This window comes from Halictus rubicundus, chromosome 1, assembly GCF_050948215.1.
Source record: "Halictus rubicundus isolate RS-2024b chromosome 1, iyHalRubi1_principal, whole genome shotgun sequence".
Classification (NCBI taxonomy): domain Eukaryota; kingdom Metazoa; phylum Arthropoda; class Insecta; order Hymenoptera; family Halictidae; genus Halictus; species Halictus rubicundus.
In genome coordinates, this window is record NC_135149.1 from 4594521 (window position 1) to 4617297 (window position 22777).

A 22777-nucleotide genomic window follows, 5' to 3' on the forward strand; every position below is an offset into this window, starting at 1 on the left:
TTCGTAGATTCCAGTCCTCCGCGTCTATAATCGTTGTTCTTGCTCAACGATTTACGCGGCTACGCGATTTCGAAAATATCTGAAAAATACCACGATGCTTTAAGAAAAAAGACAGTACGGGCTATCTGCGAGAAGATATAGATACTCTTTTACGGAAGCACTGATCGAAGATGAGGAATGCTGCTCTCAGATGATAACGATCCCACATGCCATTGAACCAGGCAGCTTGCATCGACTGGAACAAAAGTAATTTTTGCGGGACGAGAAAGGCCAAGGAGAAGCGGCTCCCCGTGGTCCTCGTGACAGCTTGATCGAGAGGTTCATTGTATACAAATTTTCCGGGAATTTAGTTCGTAAATTTGCAGTTTATGTAACGACTTGAACAACGGTCGAAGATGATGTCTGCATCAATCGGAACGCAGTAGTTGCTCCAGGCTCTCCGGACGGCTCGATCCTCCTCCTTTTAAGATTCAAGACAGTCCGAATCGAAAGAAAATGTTTATTCGCACGGTTCTCAATATCATTTATACCTGTACCATTTTTTATGATACGTTAAAAATTTAAGAACTTGGGTATGAGGCTGTTTTACATACTATTTTGTAGAATGAATTGAATGTGTTGAAAAGGAATGGTGAAATAATTACCAGGAAAGTTTGAAAGAACAAAGCAGAGACTGATACGATTCTGCGAACGGAGGCGATTGTTCACACGATACTATCGGAAGGGCTGCAAATGCTTGAACAAAAAGCTGCTTCGTCTGAACCGGCTACTGGTCAGCTAGTTGATCGACCTTTACTCGTAACTTCAAGCCAGTAGCTTGCCTTTACGAGCGGATATTTAAAAGGCAAGACCCATATATCTGTTTTTCATACTAACAAATTTTGAGCATTTTTTAAGTACAGTATTTGGAACCCTACCTGAGTGAAGAAGTATTACACAACATTCCGAACCATATACGGCCTCTTGACTACCATATAAAGTTCAGACAATATTTTTTTCCGAAAAATATAAAATACTTTATTATGCAGTTCAAATACAGTAACAGAATAATATTAATATAATATAGTACAAGTAACGCATCCCTCGAGTACGAATGTTCGCAGCGCAATTATTGCACTTTCAATTATTGCAACTGACACACTAGTATGGCACGTTAGTTGCGAATGCAGACACCTCCATCAGGTATATATAATCTCGTACATCGTTCATAAACCTTCGCAAAAACTTATGGTCCTTCTTTACATTCTTTATTAACTTTTTAATTTCGTCCTCCCTGAAAAATAGTAACGTTCCGGTAATCGAATTTTCGATACAGCTTAAAAACAGAGAATGTATTAACAGACCTCACGGAGCCTAATATACAATGTACACCGATGTCCTGAGAGTTAATCTTTTCGAATGGTTTAATGATAACTGTTACCCTCAATACAATATCCATCTTTTTCGTATGAGAAACAAAGGACACGCTGTAAAAAAAAAAGAGAATATATGTACAATGCATCTAACGTGGAACGCATCAATAAATTGTTTTTAATTAATTACCTATCCCGAGTGACGGTCATTAAATTTAAATCATCCAATCGTTTCAGTTCAAACATGAAATTTAAGGCTAGCTTTACTTCCTTCGATACATAATCCAACATTAATGTAATATCTTCAACACTCTTATACAAATCGATTGATTTTATAGCATATATTTTTTCTAAAATTAACCTATGAACCATACTTATTAAAGTATCTGCATCATCTGGTGGAAATAATGTTTGCAATAGAATTTTGTTATTTGTTTCGTCAAAATATTTATCAAAACACTGTCCTATGTGCTCACCTGCCAGACGAGAAATTATCTTAATATCTTTAATCATTTGACCACCCGAGATATCGTAGTCATCCCTTAAGTATACTACTATCAATAGCGAGCAAGATATAAATCCTACTATAAACCATTTCCTCTCAATATTTTCATGGTATACTTCCCAAATAATTTCATCACTGAAAAAAAGAAATACAAGAATTATTATACACTTTTTAGAAGACTATTTCAACGTTTTTATTAAATATACCTTTGAGCACAAGTGCGCAATTCCTTCACCAACGAAGAAAATTGATCTAGCTCAATCGAGACATCATTCTCTGCAAGAGAAATCTGTGGATCAATTTCCTGCAGCTCTATTTCCATTGCATTGTTCAGTGTGTTTCCATTACTATGCAATTTGACTTCGTCGCTCTGAAGATGTTTCTCTTCAGCAAAGTCACTTCTATCCAAGACAGACTGTTCCATATTTTGATTCTCTGTATTGGAATTATTCCACGTGTCCTTATCTCGAGGAGGACTGATAACATTATATGTACAAATTTTCGGGTCGTTATTTGTTGTCGACGAGGAGCACTCGAATTCTTGAACTTCCGCGCTATCACTACCATTGAACGATAGTTGAATTCGTTGCGCTTCTAGGCATATTTCTTTTCTGGACTCATCTACAACTTTTTGCTGATCAAGTTTGAGAGTTTCCTCCGGTAAATCCTGAACAGTTTTTGAAGGTGAAACAACTTCCCGACTACAGTTTGTATTCATAGGTACATCTTCAACAGAGTCATCTAAGCAAAGAAACGACGGTGGTTTAATCGCCTCCAATTCCTCTAAACCTTTATCAAGCAATGTGCAACTCTTTTCGAAAAATGCTTGTGCCTGGAAACTATTTGTATTTTGCACATCATTATTCGTGTCTTTACTTTGACTATATTCGTTAATATTATCCGTAAAAGAATGATCAGTGCTTAATGGTTTTATAGTGAACGTTCTTCGAGGATATGGTACAGTGTCTTTCGCGCGTTTGTGTGGCAAGCATTCTCCTTGATTCGCATCTGGTGTTACAGTGTATAAGAAATCATTTGATGCAGAATTAGGTGTACCACAAGCTGCTCCCGTGTTATCCAAGTTTAAAGCTGAAGCAGAAATATCTTGCACCGGAGAATCATGCAAGGCCGTGTTAGCTTCAATATCTACTAGACCTGGAACTTCACTTGAAGAAGGTTCCTCGACAATTTTAGCTTCCAAAAATTCTGCATGATTCATTGTGCAGTTCCTTTCTTCTGAAGATTCGCTTGAATCTAACAAAGGGGGAACTATTAAAGCAGTGATGTCTTTTAGGACATTATCAGGTATACTAGATCGCTTCAAGAAATCTGTAGAAGAAGATCTGTTCTCAATGTTCTCAGGTAGTCTTGTTCGTGTAATCTCAGACATGTTCGTAATATAGTCTTCTCGTTGAGGAATACTCTCTAATGACGGCTTGGTTTTGTGTGAATCTTGAGCATTTACGTTAGACTCATGATTTTCCACCTTTTCTTCAGAGACATTTAGAGGAGGTACGACAGCTGTGATTGCCATTGAATCACCATCAAATATCCTAGTTTTGTCCGATTCTACATTTACGTTTCTCGATCGAAGTACTGTGCCAGTGTCATTTAAACAAGACACCACAGCTGTAGTTGTCATCGAATTATCGTGAAAAATCCTAGTTTTGTCTGATTTAACATCCAAGTTACCCGACTGCATTTTAAGTACTGTTGATATGGCTGCAGTAAATTCCATTCCTTTGTCATTATATATTTCAGTCTTATCAAAACTTTCAGTTCTATGGGAATTTGCAGAACACCTCGAATTTTCAAAATTATTTCCATTGCCTGTTTCCGTTATATTCATTATCTTGTCATTCATACATGTGGTATCATTCTCATTTTGTTGAATCGTGTTTATTGACGACAATATATCATCTCGAATTTCGTCTCGTTGCATCCTATCTGCATAGACATTTATTGGTACAGCCTCAGTTATATCTATAGATACATCATGGAACATGCTGGTCGTTTTATCGTTGTTAAGTCTTTCTTCTTGCAAACCATATAATTTGGTTGATACTGCTCCAGTAATTTCCATCGAAACATCTTTGAAATTTTTCGTGCACTCCAGGTATGCTTCACTTTGCAAATTGCATAGTCTCATTGGTATTGCGGTCGTCATCTCCATTGAAGCATCATTAAAATTTTTCGTCCATTCCATGTAAGTTTCTTTTTCTTGCAAATTGCATGATCTAGTAGGTACTGCAGCAGTCATCTCCATCGAAGCATTATTGAAATTTTTAGTGCGTTCTGTGTATGTTTCTTTTCCTTGCATATTGCATGCTCTAGTCGATACTGCAGCAGTCATTTCCATTGAGACATTGTTAAAATTTTGTGTGCGTTCTGTGTATGTTTCTTTTCCTTGCATATTGTACGATCTAGTAGGTACTGCAGCAGTCATCTCCATCGAAGCATTATTGAAATTTTTAGTGTGTTCCGCATATGTTTCTTTTTCTTGCAAATTGCATGATCTAGTAGGTACTGCAGTAGTCATCTCCATTGAAGCATTATTGAAATTTTTAGTGCGTTCCGTGTATGTTTCTTTTCCTTGCAAATTGTACGATCTAGTAGGTACTGCAGCAGTCATCTCCATCGAAGCATTATTGAAATTTTTAGTGCGTTCTGTGTATGTTTCTTTTCCTTGCATATTGTACGATCTAGTAGGTACTGCAGCAGTCATCTCCATCGAAGCATTATTGAAATTTTTAGTGCGTTCTGTGTATGTTTCTTTTCCTTGCATATTGCATGCTCTAGTAGATACTGCAGCAGTCATTTCCATTGATACATTATTAAAATTTTGTGTGCGTTCCGTGTATGTTTCTTTTCCTTGCAAATTGCATGATCTAGTAGGTACTGCAGCAGTCATCTCTATTGAAGCATTATTGAAATTTTTAGTGCGTTCCGCATATGTTTCTTTTTCTTGCAAATTGTACGATCTAGTAGGTACTGCAGCAGTCATCTCCATTGAAGCATTATTGAAATTTTTAGTGCGTTCCGTGTATGTTTCTTTTCCTTGCATATTGCATGCTCTGGTAGGTACTGCTGCAGTCATTTCCATTGATACATTATTAAAATTTTGTGTGCGTTCCGTGTATGTTTCTTTTCCTTGCAAATTGTACGATCTAGTAGGTACTGCAGCAGTCATCTCCATTGAAGCATTATTGAAATTTTTAGTGTGTTCCGCATATGTTTCTTTTCCTTGCATATTGCATGCTCTGGTAGGTACTGCTGCAGTCATTTCCATTGAGACATTATTGAAATTTTTAGTGCGTTCTGTGTATGTTTCTTTTCCTTGCATATTGCATGCTCTAGTAGATACTGCAGCAGTCATTTCCATTGATACATTATTAAAATTTTTAGTACGTTCCGCATATGTTTCTTTTTCTTGCAAATTGTACGATCTAGTAGGTACTGCAGCAGTCATCTCCATCGAAGCATTATTGAAATTTTTAGTGCGTTCTGTGTATGTTTCTTTTCCTTGCATATTGTACGATCTAGTAGGTAGTGCAGCAGTCATCTCCATCGAAGCATTATTAAAATTTTGTGTGCGTTCCGTGTATGTTTCTTTTTCTTGCAAATTGCATGATCTAGTAGGTACTGCAGCAGTCATCTCCATTGAAGCATTATTGAAATTTTTAGTGCGTTCCGCATATGTTTCTTTTTCTTGCAAATTGTACGATCTAGTAGGTACTGCAGCAGTCATCTCCATTGAAGCATTATTGAAATTTTTAGTGCGTTCCGTGTATGTTTCTTTTCCTTGCATATTGCATGCTCTGGTAGGTACTGCTGCAGTCATTTCCATTGAGACATTATTAAAATTTTGTGTGCGTTCCGTGTATGTTTCTTTTTCTTGCAAATTGCATGATCTAGTAGGTACTGCAGCAGTCATCTCCATTGAAGCATTATTGAAATTTTTAGTGCGTTCCGCATATGTTTCTTTTTCTTGCAAATTGTACGATCTAGTAGGTACTGCAGCAGTCATCTCCATGGAAGCATTATTGAAATTTTTAGTGCGTTCCGTGTATGTTTCTTTTTCTTGCAAATTGCATGATCCAGTAGGTAGTATATCAGTCATCTCCATTGAATCATCATCGAAATGTTTACTACACTCCGCGTGTGTTGTCACTGTAGTCATTTCCATTAAAGTACCATTAAAATTTTGCGTGTGCTCTACATATGGTTCTTTCTCTTGCAAATTGAATGGTATAGTTGATACTGCCATAGTCATGTCTATTGAGAGATTGTTGAAGTTTTGAGGGCTCTCTGAGTATGCTTTTAAATCTACATTACGAATAGGAGATTTGTAACAGTTAGGATTGGGACCTTCAATGGGTTGCTGAACAGATTTCATGTTGTTCAACAGTTGAATCGAAGTTGGAACTACTTCTCTAAATTCGGACATAGTATTCTCAAGTGTCTCTGATATTTTCTCTTCTTCAGTAAAATTTATGCTAGGATATACATTATGACTAAGTGCTTCTGTAAAGCCCATATGCATATTCATAACACAAGTAGCATTCATTTTATTCGATTTAAAATTATTTGCATTTGAATATTGATCAGTCACAACCTTGCTAGAAACATTTACAGCTGGATCCTCGAATAGAACAAAGCATCTATTTACATAGCTCTCACTACCCACTGGTAAGTCAAGTGAAAGTACAGATTCATTTGTCTCCCTTGCTGTACTATGAAAAATTTTTGGGGATGAATCTGGCAATACTTCCTTCTCGGTTGGTTGTTTGTATATCAATTCTATTTCCTCTGATGCAACTCTAGAAACTGCTTCATGATCTTCACGGATGTAACATATGCTAGTTTCATTGATGGTACATTTATCAACAGTTTCAGAATTAACAGACACTAAGTCATTATGATGGTCTGTTGTAATTTCTACATTTTCCTTGCATGTACTTTCGTTACAATCTTTGTTGAAAATACATGGTACCTTAAGGTTACTTAAATCATGTTCTTCGTATGTACTGTCCCACACGGTCCCTTGCTCCAAGGAATTACAGAATTCTCTACACAATGAATTAGATAATTATACTTTCAGGAAATTCCAGGAAACAAAATTTACAGACAAAGAATGAAACTCACTTCACATGTTTCTTTTCTGCAAAGCTCACACGTCTCTTAAGCTTTGTCGTAGTCACTGTAGGACTACTTTCATTGAATGAATTAGTGAAATTTAAATTCTGCAATGGCTGTCGTGGTTTAGGAGGCTTAAGAATCTATATACAATATAAAAATTAATAAATCAACAAAGCATGTTGTTAAATACAGGCATATCAAATTAAGTGGTTTATCTTGAACACAAAACCATAGTGCAATGTACATAAAGCAATACAAAAAGTAACAAACATTCGTGTTAATTTATTATACTATTATATGCATATAAATATACTTACGGAAGATCGCCTCGAGCTACTTCTAGTAGTTCTGGTGGGAATCCTATAAAAGATTAAGTAATATATGTAAATTATAAATTAAAATCTATAAGAACCCCTTAACAGTATTAAGTTTCATGATTAATACTTCATATATTAGCGGAGAGTCACTAAATTTGTTCGTAATTCAATCTGAATTCATAAACAATGTATGTTATTAGAGTATTTCACAGTTCCGCGTCAGATACTTGATATTTCTTGATACTCGACATTTTCAATTATAATCAATTATAATTGGGTATGAATGTGTTCAAATAGAATGTAATGAAACAAATGACGCTTTACTTACATTTCATTATATCTGATGAATTCAATTCAAATTCAAACGGAATTTGGAAGGTGTTGCTTGCCAACAATCCCTTCCAACTAAAGCCATCTACGCAGGCGCCACCTATGTATATCTTCATGCGTAGTTTCCATGAACATTTCTTGAATCATGAAGTATATCAGAGGCGAAACTCTAGGTCAGAGACTGTCTCGGTGGATTCGATGGACTCTTTGATGTACGTATGCCTAAATTGGGTCTCTTAGATATCCTATTTTAAATTGATATTTTTATTCATAAAAATAATTGTCATCATGCCTCATACGTAATTGAATATTTTTGCACATTCCAGACGAATTGTATTATTGAATTAATTTAAAACAAATATTTCTCTAAAATATGGTCTAATTTAAACTACTTGCGAGCGCATGCGCACGGAGAATTAGTCACAAAACAATTATCCGAATTTCGCCTCTATAAGAATGTTCTGTCGCAGACGAGGTATAGGCAGGTATAGGCAGAGAGGATAGGAGAGTGCTCACGCCCGGGGTTTCGGCGTTCCCACTTTCGTGACATCGCCGCTTTAGCATGGCACAGAACCGAGTCGTCTTTCCTGGAACAGAACCGGGCCACCGACGAGATATTTAGAAAGACTACCAGCCTTACAGGAGAATGTGTCGCTCGAAAAATGCGGTGGTTTCTACCGCCCTCTAGGCTAGATTTTGACTGGAGTAAGAAACAGAAGGCCAACGACGGTATCTCGTCGGTGCAGAAGACCACTAAGGAAATTCTCGTCGCTGAGAAGGTGAATCATCACGGAACCATATCGATTATGAAATGTTACATTCTCCGACGAACGTATTCGAATTACACAGATATTTTTTTCTTTAGAGATAAAACATACAGATAAAAGATGAAAAAATTATTCGAAGTTCGAATAAATCCGCTTCGAATAAAAAAATTATCTTTTTTCGTCGGATAAATTCTCGTCGAATAAAATTATTTATTCGATACTCGTCGAATAAAGATACTTTTTTTATTCGAACCTTCGAATAAGGAAATAAAAATTTTTTTATCTTTTATTCGTTATTCGAAATTTTTATTTAGATAAATATTTTGCCCAACTCTGGTCGGAGAATGTAACATTTGATAATCAATATGGGTTCGTGATGATTCACCTTCTCACTGACGAGAATTTCCTTAGTGGTCTTCTGCACCGACGAAATACCGTCGCTGGCCTTCTGTTTCTTACTCCAGCCAAAATCTATCCTAGAGGGCGGTAGAAACCACCGCATTTTTCGAGCGACACATTCTCCCGTAAGGCTGGCAGTCTTTCTAAATATCTCGTCGGTGCCGAGATTCTGTTCCATCCTAAAAGTTGCCCAGGTTCTGTTCCATGCTAAAACGGGGATGTCACGAAAGTGGGAACGCCGAAACCCCGGGCGTGAGCACTCTCGTATCCTCTCTGTTATAACCAGTTATAACTAAAAGAAATATCAATACCAGCGCCCAAAGAAATTGAATTATTTACCATTCCAAGATTACAAAAAGGTACGTATATTTGTGAGAACGCGTTGTGTGAAAGTGTGGTTGCGTAAATAAAAACGTAAACTTATTGCAACAAAGTTAAGTAAACAGTTCGTATATAAATTTGGACAAAGCAGGTTAGACTAGTAGGTTTTGCGTTATAATATAGTTACTATAAGAAAATGTTCAATCGATTCAAGTGGTAGACTACACTACCACGAAATGACTTGTTCTCACGAGTTGAGGTTTTTTAATTAATGAAAATAGTTAGATCGTTCGGTTTTTAATATTATCCAGCAATAGATTAGTAGTATCCTGTTGAGAAATATAAAAATTATGGTATGTTTATAGTACAAGTTGGATTTGAGGAGTGAGTGAAAACATTTACATTAGTAATGATTAGACTTCTTGCACAACCTGAAAAGGAAAGTCCTGAAGCTGGTCCTTGCTCCAGCAAACAGAGGCATTCTGCTTCAGATAAAGATGATATAGTTTTGAAGAGGCTATGTAAGGATGTAAATACTAATCAAAATGAGGAATTCAAATTTGCTAAAAGTGTTGCTGGTAAAGAAGGTACACCTAGGTTTAATATGTTCTTAGATTTTTTACTTATAGGAGAAGGCAAAAAATGTCTAGTAGTTCTGAAAAGAGAAGGAGTAAATTTAACCAATATGTCTAGTATTTTAGGTAAAGCAGGAGCTAATGCTTCTCAAGCTTTTAATAACTTATATGATCTTTGGTTTGATACACAAGGAAATGGAACAAAATATTTAAAAACTCTAGAAGAGAACGGAGTAAATCTATCTAATATGTCTAGTATTTTAAGTAAGGCAGGAACTAATGCTTCTGAAGCTTTTAAAGTCTTATATGATCTTTGGTTTGGTAAACAAGGAAATAAAACACAATATTTAAAAACTCTAAAACAAGAAGGAATAAACCTAGTTAATATATCCAGTATTTTAAGTAGAGCAGGAGCTAATGCTCCTAAAGCTTTTAAAAATTTATATAATCTTTGGTTTGATGCAAGAGAAAATAAAACACAATATTTGAAACATTTTATTGAGAAAAAAGATGGGGAAAGAAATTTTACTCTGTATAACTTATCCGGTATTTTAACTAAGGCAGGTGCTAAAGCTAAACATGCTTTTAAAAAATTGCATAATATTTGTTTTAATGATGTAGGAGAAAGAACAGAACTTTTAGATGACTTTTATAGGGGAGGTTTTACCCCAAGTAACTTATCCTCTGCATTACGTGGAACAGGAACTCGTGCTTCTTCCATTTTAAAAAGATTACATAGTGTTTGTTTTAATGAGAAAAGAGAAATACTCTTAAATGATTTCTATAAGGTAGGTTTTAGGCCAAGTAATCTATGCAGTATGTTGAGCGGAGCACCGGATAATCTAGAAAAGTTTCATGATTTTTGTTTTATAGCAAAAACAAAAAGCTATTTAAATCATTTCTTAAATCTTGAAGAACGTTTTAAGCTGAGTAGTTTATCTAAAATGTTGCATGGAGCAGGAGCTAATATTTGCACTGCTTTAAAAGATTTTCATGATATTTGTTTTGATGAGGAAGGAAACAAAACACAGCTTTTAAGTGATTTTCATAATGCAAGTTTTATGCCAAGTGAATTATCTAATATATTATCCATGGCAGGAAACAATGCTTCTTCTATTTTAAGAAACTTTCATAAAATTTGTTTTAATGAAGAAAATTATTTAAATCACTTCTTAGCTGAGGAAAAACCTTTTACGCCAAAAGGTCTATCTAGGATATTATACGGAGTAGGAATTAATGTTTGTCCTATTTTTGAAAAATTGCATAATCTTTGTTTTAATAAGGAAAGAAAGAAAACAAAATATTTAAACAATCTCATAAAGAATGAGAACATGGTAACATTCATCACAAATAGAGAAAGTGTGCTCTCGACATATCATTTCTAAACAAATTCTAAACCGGCAAAATGATGAATTAACCCCCCCCCCCCCTAATTTCACGTGGACTACAGCATATTTTATTTTAAAAAGAAAATCCTCGATGGTAACGTCAAAAAGTGATGGATTTGGCATGACCCACAATTCTTCACTTCACGCGGTGTGCCGCAGATTTCGTTGCAGTGATCCCACATATACTGCTATCACTTTCGTAGATGCAAGCGGATGCACAAAATTCGTACTCAGTAGGGGTCTGCGAGAACCCAAAATATCGGAAACCCGATGGTTGGGGCGAGTCGGGAAAAGGTTGGGTCGGGTCGGGAAAAGGTTGGGTCGGGTCGAGTCAGGTTCCTGAAAATTTCGAGAGTCCGGAAAGAATCGGGATTCCCGAAAATTTCCAAATTTCCCGAAGGAATCGGGTTTCCCGAAAATTTCAAGAATATAACATATGACACTCTTGAAAATAATTCGTGACGGACAGCATTCTTTCAGTTTACAATAAATAATTATACTTATTATTTATTTGTGCCCCATTCCTATTCCATATATTCCGAATTGTATAAATTTATAATAATTAATTAAATAAGTAAAAAGTAAAATAACATAATTTGCCGAAAACACCTACAATAAAAAAATCCAAAATCATGAATGTATTCATTAAAACAAATATAAATGGTTAGTGGGTTCTCGGAATTTTCGGAAATCACGATTCTTTAGGGAATCCCGATTATTTCGAGAATCCCGATAAATACGAGAATCCCGACACTTTCGAGAATCTCGAAATTCTCGGGTACCGATATTTCGGGTTCTCGCACACCCCTAGTAATCAGTCACCTTCGGTAGGTTCTACCAAATACATCCGTGCAAGATTTATCGTAGCTTCGCGTAAATTCCGTTTCGTAGGTCCAGTTAAATCTTAAAAAGCGGAACAGAAAGGGATTGAGGAAAGGATATTGTTTAAAGGGTTAAATTTATTGTTATTGCTTTCATCTTTTATGTCCGTGTAGCTAAAAGACTGCTCTTTGACGCTACATGAGTAGATTTGAACTGTCTCCAATCAATCGAAAAATATAGTGAGGTCAACTACGCCAATTTCGCTGAATATATAATCGTTCTTTCTTCCGCTCTTTTCAACGCTCTGAAAAAGATTCTGAGTGACTTATAGCCATCCACAAGCATGTCAAACTTACTTCAAACATATAAGAATTTATAGTTAGAATTTCAAAAAATTTCAACGACGTCAAAAATTAGACTTTAGTTCGTGTTTTCACGGTTTTGAACTACTGTGTGACAAGGAGACTCCGGACCAGCGGCAGGTTCCACTGAGCGAAGTGTTGGTGTCGCGCCGCGGTGATGTAATGAACAAGAGAAGGAGCAGAAATTGATTTAATTATAACTCGCTTATTCAGTCGTAAATGCACTTGCTGCTTCGAAATGTTTGTCACTGGGCCATTCGGAGACGAACTGCACAGCTGACTTCAGGTATACGACAGTTCCGAAAACTAAGGAACTATTATGCGGGACTATTGTCAATGGGTTTTTTTGTCAGTAGTATCTCCTATAGGCCTATTCCACTGCATCGTATGATAATTTTCAGTCTTCATAATTTCAAGTATTCTTTCTCGCCAAGCAGGTCTAACGTGCGCGAAAATCTAGTTTTCTTAAATGTCAGTAAAATTTTAACAATATAATTCAAACTATTTTCCAAATTTATTTTCTCGAAATTATCATGTGATGCAGTGGAATAGGACTACAGGGGATACTACTGACATAAAAAACCACATTGTCAATACTACCTCATGGGTAATGTGGAAACCTTTTGATACAGGTGTCTCCTTAATGCGCTACGTGCAGTTCATATGGTACGGGCCTGAGGTGGCTCGAGAACTAGGACCGTCACGGAGAGCGATACACGCGGACGCAAATCCTGAATTAGGTCACGTACAATTTTTTAATACCCTCAATCTTGAGAGCGGTTTCCACCAAATCCCTATGACCCGTATCTATGCTCCTAAAACAGCTTTTTGATCTTGAGGAATCTTTTGGAAATGGAGATTTTCTATAAATGTGTTGCACTCGATTCTACAACCCGGAATCTAACAACAACATTAAATACGTAATTTAAGTAATTATCCTGTATTCGGATAATTGGTCATACGTATAACCAAAATAGGATATTCGGCGTTTCGGAAAACCGGCATCTAGATAATCGAGTTCCACTGTGCTCAGAAACTAATTGGACGTTAGGGTCTTCTGCTTGACAGAAAGTGATATTTTTAATATATCTTCATAGTTGCTAGCCACGACGCGACGAGAGAAATTTGCATACGAAACATGATTGCGGTAGCAATAGGCGATAAATTTCCCATGGAGTGTCGGAACAGAATCAGCGTGAGGTGAACTTATCAAAGAGCAAATAGACATGTTTGGAAGATGACGCGTCGCGTCACCCTTCGAAAAGTCGACCAGTCGAAAAGCGTCACCGCGAATGCACAAACGGCCCCTTGTTTCTCCTCTCGCCGTCCCTTTACGGCCGTGCAGGCTCGTCGGTACAAAAAGCATTCATGAATATCCTTCTTTCATAGTAACGGATACGGAAATAAAGTAAAAAAGAAGAACCACTTGAACGGAGCAAAGTTCGACATCGGAGTTTCGATGAGAGTAAAGGATAAACGTGTTCGTATCTTTCCAATGAATGTGTGCTAGATATTGAATGTGTGCACGAGATAAGCAACAAGTTATTGTCGTAAACGTTGACACCACGACTGCTTTTTCTTTATCGTAGCTTATATTCCAGAATCTCCCGACGGTTTTGTTATTTCTCGGGACTTCGTTATGGTTCGAAAATTTATGGGGAATGATTATGTCACTAAAAGAGACTACATTATACATATAAACTCTGTTCACGCAATATTTCGTAATATTATCACTGTATCTCTATTTCGTAATATTATCACGAATTATGATATGAATGAATGAATGAAATATGAATGAATTAATAATAGGAAGCCTATTAATTCGATTTTCAATAATTGTACTGTATCAAAAGGAAGCTTGAAAATCATCTTCTACATTATAATTCCAAATTATTGGATGACGTCATCCCCCTTAGGTGGTGACTCGATGGTTTACAATAAAAATTGTTGTTGCTGTTGAAAGAAAGAGTCTTTAGCTACAAACCATAGACTTTTAAAAATTCTTAAATATTCGCCGGGTGGTAATGTATTAACGTCTCTACAAAAAGTGTGCTAATCGAAATAAATGTCAATATCAATAGTAATCATAATCCATATCATAATCATAATCAATACATATCAGTATACAGGGTGTCCCACGTAACACTTTCCACGATTTATCAAGCACTTGCGATAATCTGACAAACAAATATTTTTAACAAAAGTTGATCAGTTTTCGATTGGCTATACATTGAAATAAAAAAAGTTCGAAAAAATGTTTGTTTAGTATTGTCAAGGTCACCTTGAACCTCCATATGTCCTAAATCTAATAGTTAACGAGATATTATCGAAATAATATTCTTTCTTCTTTAGATAATATCTCGTTAACTATTAGGTTTAGAACATATGAAGGTCAACGCTTTTATACTCAGACTTTGATACTCTATCAATCTATGGTATAAAAAATGGGACATTCCATTAAAAAAAGTGAAGTTGACCTTCATATGTCCTTTACGCGTCCACCTACAAAAAAGCTACTAACATCAGATTAATGCCCTCGAAACCAAGCAAGTTCCATCTGATGCATTTCTTCCTAACACCAATAGCAGCCGAGTTATTCAGGTGGCCTGTTTCTGGCGTCTCACCCTGTATACTTGGTTTTTTTTTTATTAGTACCGTAGGTTTATTTGGCAAACATGTGCATAATCTTTATTTGTATTTGAAACAATGAACGTTATACGTGAAAAATTTACGAGGCAATATTTCTGGCATTCTGACGAATGAATTTGCATATGTATCGACAATATCATTACAAAATATCCTTACAAAGTTACAGCACTCCTTAAAAAATTGTCATAATTTACCTTATTTTCATACCTTCTAGGTTGTTATGTACGTATTAGGGACCCGAAATTACGATACTTGTCTGCATATGGCACAACCGGTTAATCTATCAATTTCGCGGCATGAGTTCAAACGCCTCAAAGTACTAAGGTACTAAACTCCCGAACGCGGCTTTATCTGGGAAGGGAAAATGGATATAAAATGTTATAAACGTAACTTGGTCGGAAAACTTTACTGTATTTCTAATAATGTTGATGGGTCGACAAAAGTGATTTTTGTGAGATCAAAAACGAGTGTGGCGGGCCTTTGCTCTGTTCCTTTTATCGGACCTCCGGTTCCAGGATGCGTTGATGGTGGGGCGTCGTGAGGTCCAATCAGAAGGGTAGTCTCCTCCCCTAAGTTGCGTGGGCCTAGAATGCGTAAGGCCTCGAAGGAGTGGCCCAAGGGGACGTAATCTGAGGGGTTACTCGCGTGTAGCATGCCACGTGCGTTTCGATTGCCGTTCGATGTCTTCGTAGGTGGCCTCTTGTTCGGGGGTGACTAATTTATGTCTTCCAGGTCCTTGAGGGAGGCTGTAGAGCTGTCTTCTCTCGGGTCTGTTTTTCCTCGTTGTCCTTCGCTTAAGCGGGCCTGGTCCTAGTAGAAGTGGTTCCGCTCCGTTATCGCTTGCAGCTGGCATTCCTTGCGTCTCGCTTTCCCTACTCGAGTGACCTCTTAACTTAACATAACATTTTCTAACTGCGCTTTCTTAAAAATTATCCTTATAGAATACGTGTCTGTTCGAATACGCGCGGTATCATGTCTAGTTATTACCGAGATGGCGCCTGTTTCGATTAGGGCGACGTCACACCTCCCCCCTTAATAAAAAGGATGTTACATGTAGTAACAACTTTTACTTTAATACTAGGTAGAACACCTTATAACTAAGCGGAACAATAATAATAAATAATAATAGATTAATAATAAAATTAACGGTAAACGCAAAAGGAAAAATAATAGCAAAGCGCCAATTGCTACAGTAGTAATAATAATAATAATGATGACAATAAAAAAAAAAATATAGTATAGTATGATTATAGTATAGAAAAGGGGTAGTTATAATAATATTTATTATAGAAAGCAGAGGTACTAAAATGCTTAGTAACATAGACAGATATTTTATTTTGATATATAGAATAATAGAGAAAATAACTACTGTAACATAATCATATTAAAGGTATGCATATATACAAAAACACAAAAAGAAATTAAATGACAATAGTAATAGCGATCTTAATAATGATGTTTATAATTATAAAAGGATGTGGTATGACTAAGTATAAAAATAGGTGTTACTAACGATACAGCTTATTTAGAAGATATATGCATATATTATTATTCGCCTATATTCCGCATTCATGATACATATGCATACATACGTAAGCACCCTTGCTATAATGCTCGACTCGATATTCTACAGGTATATCAAGGATCTGGTTGTGGATCGGGTAGCGGTTCAGGCCTAATATGGGCTAATTTAAGTTTATTGGTATGGACTATCTTCATACGTGATTGGTTGATTGCGATTTCGGCATTGAAATCATCAAATAATCGGGTTATTTTATACGGTCCGTTCCATTGGGGGTCAAACTTGGAAGTTCGAGGTTCGTGAAGCAGGTACACGTGGTCGTCGATCCTAAACTTGTGTGGGTTGACGTTCCGGTCATAAAGTTTTTTACACTTAGCCTTGGCTTTCTTAAGGGTTTGGGCGGCAGATGCTTGTACGGTTGTTATTGTAGAGAAAAGGTCGTCGAAGTATTGAGAAAACGTTCGGGGTGGTTGTACGTCGGCAAATTCTGAAGGGATGCGGGCCTTTTTACCAAAAATAAGTTCATGGGGAGTGAAACCTGTAGACTCGTGAACCGATGTATTGTAGGAAAACATGCCGAATCGTATCCATTTATCCCAATCTCTCTTAGTGCAATAGTGTTTTAAATATTCGATGAAGACGTGGTGAGCGCGTTCGAGCGAACCTAATGATTGGGGATGGTATGCTGTAGATTTAATTTGTTTGATTTTGAAGATGCGGCAAAAGCATTTCATTATTCGGCTCATAAAATTTCTACCTTGATCAGTGTGGATGGTTTTTGGGCATCCGAAACGAGAAATAAATTGTTCTGCAAGTGCAGAAGCAACAGAGACTGCATCCATTTCTCGGAGAGGGATAGCATCTGAATATTTTGTCAGATTATCTTGGAGAGTGAGGAGATATCTGTAACCTGATTCGGTTACTGGTAAAGGTCCAACAATGTCTAACTGTACCTTATCGAATGCCTGTTGAGGGGTGTCTGTAATACGAAGAGGTTGTTTAATCCCTTTCCTTACTAGTTTGAATTTTTGACAACTGGGGCAGGTTTTTACAAGGTCTGCGATATCTTTTCGCATTCCTTTCCAATAGAAGTCTTCACGAACACGGTTATATAACTTAGTAATTCCTTTGTGACCACCCACCACAGACTCGTGGTATTCTTTAAGGATACGACTTTGGTCGTCCTTTGGGGGAAATTTTAGTTCGTTTGAGCATATAGTGATAGTATACCCTTCCGTCGAGAAACCAGCCTTGAATAGTTTTTCTATATCGATCCAAGGAATTTGATCTAAGTCGTTACGATTTTTCGATACACTGCAAGTAAAGAGGCCAAGTCCCTTCATTAAATTTTTTAAACTATGAATGCACAATTCGATGTTTGTAAGGCTGGTAGGTGAATTGGGGGTTTCTTGGGTAATTAAGTGGAAAATATTGGTTCGACCGGATCGGATGGCAATGGCTTCACCTACGTTGGCATCCACGTTGCGCAATTCATGGATGGAGAACCTCCCTTGTTCGAGTAACTCATTACTAGTTGCAGAAGTTAACTCGTAGTTTGCCGAAATGAAATGAACTATGTGATCTTTTCTCAGAGATAGGAAATCTTTACTGTAGGTAAAACATGAATGGGTTAAAGTGTATAATTCGTTAGTGTTGAATCGGGCAGCGATCGGTGGATCTTGGTTGGATATGTTTCGTTCTTCTGAAAAAGGGTTATCGTCGGGTTGGGTAGCGTCAGAGTCAACCGTGTCCCATAAATACCTTCCCTCGATGCGTGCACTGCAGCCTGTCCGTGGAGACGGTACGGGAATTTGCGCGCGTACCGGAACTCCGACATGGCGTACAGGCGAGATTTCCCTCGTTGCGAGTACGGGTTTTATCGTCGCTTCTCGTTGCACTGCAGCTTGTCCTTGGAGACGGTCTGGGAATTTGCGCGCAGAACCGGAACTACCGACATAGCGTGCAGGCGAATTTTCCAGCGTTGCAGGAAGAAGGGTCCACACTTTACTCCCCGGGACACGATCTACTGTCTTGTCTTGTTGAGTAGTCATGCAAATGTTGTTGCAGGATTTCGATGTTATTGTGGATGGTGTTCGGGTGGATACAAGTTGGTTGTTTATCTGGGGTAGATTTCCTATCTCTTCCGCCAACTTCTCGCTAGCAAAGAAGCAGGCGGCAACGGAAGCTTCACATTCGAGACATTGAGATACTTTGCCAGGATCGTCACCCGTTTCGATATCAGTAACCGGTGTTTTGTCCGCGCGGACAAGCATCTTTTCCTGACATCTAGAGTGAGAATCCCTTTGAAGTTCCACTGCCGTTTGTTGCAAAACCTCTTCCGGAACGTTACGGGAAAGAGCATCCGCGTTGGAATTTACGCGTCCTGGCTTGTATACGATATTATAATCGTACTCGTTCAATTTGATTCTCCATCGCATTAATTTGGAGGTTGGATCTTTGGTGTTGTGGAGCCAAACTAGAGGTCGATGGTCCGTGACAAGGGTAAATTTATGGCCGTACAGATAGGGGCGGAAATGATTAACAGCGAAAATTATGGCGAGTAATTCCTTTTCGGTAGTAGAATAGTTTGTTTCGGTGTCGTTCAGTGTTCTCGATGCATAGGCAATAGGAAGATCTTTGCCTATATCACCCTGACTGAGGACGGCACCGATGGCATAGTTGGAGGCATCGGTAGTGACTATAAATGATTTGCGAAAATCCGGATATTGCAGGAGGGGTTGCCGGCAGATAGTGTCTCTTAGTTTTTCAAATGCTTCTTGCGCAGCATGGTTCCAGAAGAATGGAGTACTCTTTTTTAGCAATCGAGTCATGGGTTTTGCGAGTCTCGCGAAGTCCTTGATAAACCTGCGGTAGTATCCGATTAATCCTAAAAAGGATTTAATTGTTTTCCTATTCGAGGGTACCGGGAACGATTTCACGGCTTTAATTTTACCGGGGTCCGGCTTCACTCCTTCGTTAGTGATCAGATGCCCTAGATAAGCTATTTCTTTGCGAAGAAACATGCACTTTTCCGGTTGAAGTGCCAGCCCAGCGTTTTGCAAGCGACCTAGCAGAGTGTTTAGTTTTCTAGAGTGTTCTTCGAGTGAATTAGCATAGACGACAATATCATCCATGTATACGAATAATTCGATACCCTGTAGACCGACGAGGACACGATCCATAAGCCTCTGGAAGGTGGCTGGTGCGTTACGAAGACCAAAGGGCATTCTATTAAACTCGTAATGTCCAAAAGGGGTTGAAAATGCGGTTTTTGATTTAGAAGAGGGGTCCATAGATACCTGATGAAACCCTGAGGCTAAATCGAGCGTGCTAAAATATTTAGCACCTCCTAGTTGATCGAGGATATCCGTTATATTAGGGAGTGGGTAAGCGTCGTTAATTGTTTTTTCATTGAGTCTGCGATAGTCGATGACCATTCGCCAACGAGGTTCACCAGACGAATCCGGCTTCTTCGGCACGATCCAAACAGGTGAATTATATGGGGAATCGGAGGGTTCGATGATTTTATTGTTAAGAAGGTCTTGGACTTGGTTCTGAATTTCTGCCTTGTGGATCTGAGGATATCTGTATTGTTTGGTGTTTAGCGGGCTCTCATCGGTGGTAATTATCTTATGTTTTACGGTGGTGGTGGACTCTAATCTATCTCCAGGTAAGTGAAATTGGTATGCGTAAGTAGCAACACTTGATAGAATACTAACTCTTTCTTCCTCGTTCAAATTATCTAATTTAAGAAGGCCAGAAAGCTTTGAAAGTCTCTCGGCAGAGGAGCGTTGGTTGTCTATACCTGGGTTACCGATTCGAGCAGAACGGGCTAATGGGGGTTGAGCCTCGAAATCTTCCAGTTCGACCGGAGGTAGAGTAATATTGACCTGATCATACGTACAATTAATGGCGAACAATTTTACATGACCCTGATCTTGCGAAACAATTGCTTCTCCTACGTACACTCCCGGTCCGAAATCCATTTTCCTAACGTAACCTTCCCTTAAATTTGGAGTTTTAGTAGGAATTTTAATTAACGTTTTAGTTCGCGGCGGCAAGTCGAACGAAGGGTGGTTACAAAACGGAATTTCTTTATTCCCTAAGATTAGTGAACTTGACAATTTTTCTCGAAAAGCTAGAAGAGCCTGCTGTTTAGTAAGGAATTCCATTCCAATAATTCCGGATTGTTCTATGGGGAAGCTATGGTCTACTACTTGAAATTTTATTTCGACACTCAGCATATTGAGAGTAATTTCTCCATAGGTTCGACGAGTTCCTGTCCCAATGCCTCTCAAATGATACGAAATTTTAGTGTTAACATGAACCTCTGGAGAAATCGCACTTTCTTTAATTAGATTCAATTGTGAACCGGTGTCAATGAGGAAATAACCCTGGTTGTTATGGAAAAAACAATGATCTATAATTATGACGGGGAGTTGGGTTGTTCGCTTTCGACTGAGATCGTAGTTAACCTGGCAGAGTCGGGTCGCGCTTTTATTGCTACACTCTTCGTAGCGCTGTCTCGAAGAGCGAGATTGGAGTTTAAATTACGCCCAGGTGCAATGTATGATGATGGGTGATTATCACTACGTCGTTCCCGATCGCGCTTAGCAAAACAATTAAACTCGTTATGACCTTTCCGTTTACAATAAGTGCACATAAGGGCCTCCCGCCGTTTGAAGCTATTGCAGTTTTCTGACGCGTGACCCGGTTTCCGACAGGTATGGCAGTAAAGGCGTGAACGACGATCATCACCGCCTCGTGTTGCCCGGATTTCGTTTACCCGGACTGTCTCTATTTCTTCGCGAGGACGTCTCGTGTCAAATCTTCGTTCTTGCCCACGTTCGCGACGATCGTATCGCACGATTTTTTCCCGACGAACACGAGCTCTATTCTTTTGATGTTCCTCCTCGTCCATCGCCAAATCAATGGCCGCTTGGAGAATCGCGGGTTTTCCTTGACGAACCTGAGTCTCGATTGTATTACTCAATCCCGTGATGTAACAACTGCAGGCGTTGTTTATGGCCCTAGTCCGTACTCCATATGCGACGTCCGGATCACATTCTTCATCAATCGCGTCAAGTATATCGTCTAATAATTCTTTGACTCGATTCCCGTACTGGAGTGCAGATTCTCCGATTTCTTGATACATATTCGACATACGCGTTTGGAGGGTGTCGAGAGTGTGCCTTGGGGTAAATGCACGTTCCAAAGATTTTAGTAATTCTTCCAGGTTATACGTATCTCGTTGTCGTCGGATATGACTTTTCGCGTCTTTAATTACTTTTTTCTCTATTATTTTAACAAGAAATTGCCGTTCGTTCAACTTTACCGCCTTCCAAATATCGCGGCATAATCTCGTAAATTCTTTCACCGGTGTAGACTTCCCATCAAATTCAGGCAAAATTTCCGAGGCTAATTTTAAAGAGATTTGGCATCCGCCGACGGATTCGACATTAGAGACAGCGGAAGCAGAAGATAATTCCTCTATATTCGAATTTTCGTACTGTTCAGACACAATCGATGGGAGTTGATACCCCAGTGGCCGAACAAATGGTTTGTCAATTTCATTTCGCATGATCTCAGGGTCACGCCAAGGGATAAGAGAGAAATCGGAGGAGCTATCAGACCGTGAGGTTCCCTGCGGGCACGCGACAACCCACGAGCTAGTCGATCGACTATCGTTACTCATGTTTACACTAGACAATTATCTATCTTAATCTAAATACCAAACTAATCTAATCCTGACTGGTCACTCGAGATAGAAACAATGAACGTGTCTTACACTTGAGCTGCTGATGAGTTGACGATGTCCGCTGCTACTGAATTCCAGAAGGGTAGGTTCGTTTACTAGATGTTGTTCCCTTCTTCAAATGGACGTTGAATGTGCAGCTATCAGGATGGCAGGTGCGCAGCAGGTATCCAGTGATTGCCAGTGATTTCAGGGTTGCTTTAGGCTAGCTTGCGTGGCCGCTGATAATCACCTCTTCCGGTATTCACCCGTCGCTCCCTGGGGAAACCACGCCAAAACCCAGGAGGGAAGAGTGGCACGAAAACTCAGTTTGTAATTCACAGTTCAATGTTCACCTGCACTCTTTTATTGTCCTTATTTAATTAAAATACACTGTTAGTTCAGTTCGAATTCTAAGTCACAAATGTGTTCTTTTGAAAAAGCGCGCACGAAAGTTGGCGTATCCCACCGCTGTCACCACTGTTATGTACGTATTAGGGACCCGAAATTACGATACTTGTCTGCATATGGCACAACCGGTTAATCTATCAATTTCGCGGCATGAGTTCAAACGCCTCAAAGTACTAAGGTACTA

General features: G+C 38.3%; 2 protein-coding genes across 2 annotated transcripts; one reads left to right on the top strand and one right to left on the bottom strand.

Annotated features, from left to right (window-relative positions):
* Positions 1-997: 997 nt before the first annotated feature.
* On the bottom strand, positions 998-7709 carry LOC143365818 (uncharacterized). Its single transcript, XM_076806414.1, has 8 exons — positions 7642-7709; positions 7314-7356; positions 7003-7136; positions 2064-6926; positions 1829-1992; positions 1543-1747; positions 1344-1466; positions 998-1273 (listed from the first exon to the last, which is right to left on the bottom strand). Coding segments are annotated over exons 1-8 (5667 nt in total). The 5' UTR covers positions 7644-7709; the 3' UTR covers positions 998-1140.
* Positions 7710-9003: 1294 nt separating this feature from the next.
* Positions 9004-13146, top strand: LOC143365897 (uncharacterized). Its single transcript, XM_076784479.1, has 5 exons — positions 9004-9168; positions 9496-10493; positions 11297-11387; positions 12910-13022; positions 13102-13146. The coding sequence occupies exons 2-5, from the start codon at positions 9540-9542 to the stop codon at positions 13144-13146; spliced, it is 1203 nt and encodes a 400-aa protein (XP_076640594.1). The 5' UTR covers positions 9004-9168; positions 9496-9539.
* Positions 13147-22777: the final 9631 nt, after the last annotated feature.

What these genes read in the sequence shown, in the direction of transcription:
- LOC143365818 (XM_076806414.1), bottom strand. An exon ending in GTAGCTCGAGGCGATCTTCC is followed by an intron (nt 7,137 to 7,313) that starts GTAAGTATATTT and finishes TATTGTATATAG; the next exon opens with ATTCTTAAGCCTCCTAAACC. An exon ending in ATGACCGTCACTCGGGATAG is followed by an intron (nt 1,467 to 1,542) that starts GTAATTAATTAA and finishes TTTTTTTTACAG; the next exon opens with CGTGTCCTTTGTTTCTCATA.
- LOC143365897 (XM_076784479.1), top strand. Translation starts at nt 9,540, where the DNA reads ATGATTAGACTTCTTGCACAACCTGAAAAGGAAAGTCCTGAAGCTGGT. An exon ending in TTGGGGCGAGTCGGGAAAAG is followed by an intron (nt 11,388 to 12,909) that starts GTTGGGTCGGGT and finishes CTTTTGATACAG; the next exon opens with GTGTCTCCTTAATGCGCTAC. An exon ending in CAAATCCTGAATTAGGTCAC is followed by an intron (nt 13,023 to 13,101) that starts GTACAATTTTTT and finishes CTCCTAAAACAG; the next exon opens with CTTTTTGATCTTGAGGAATC.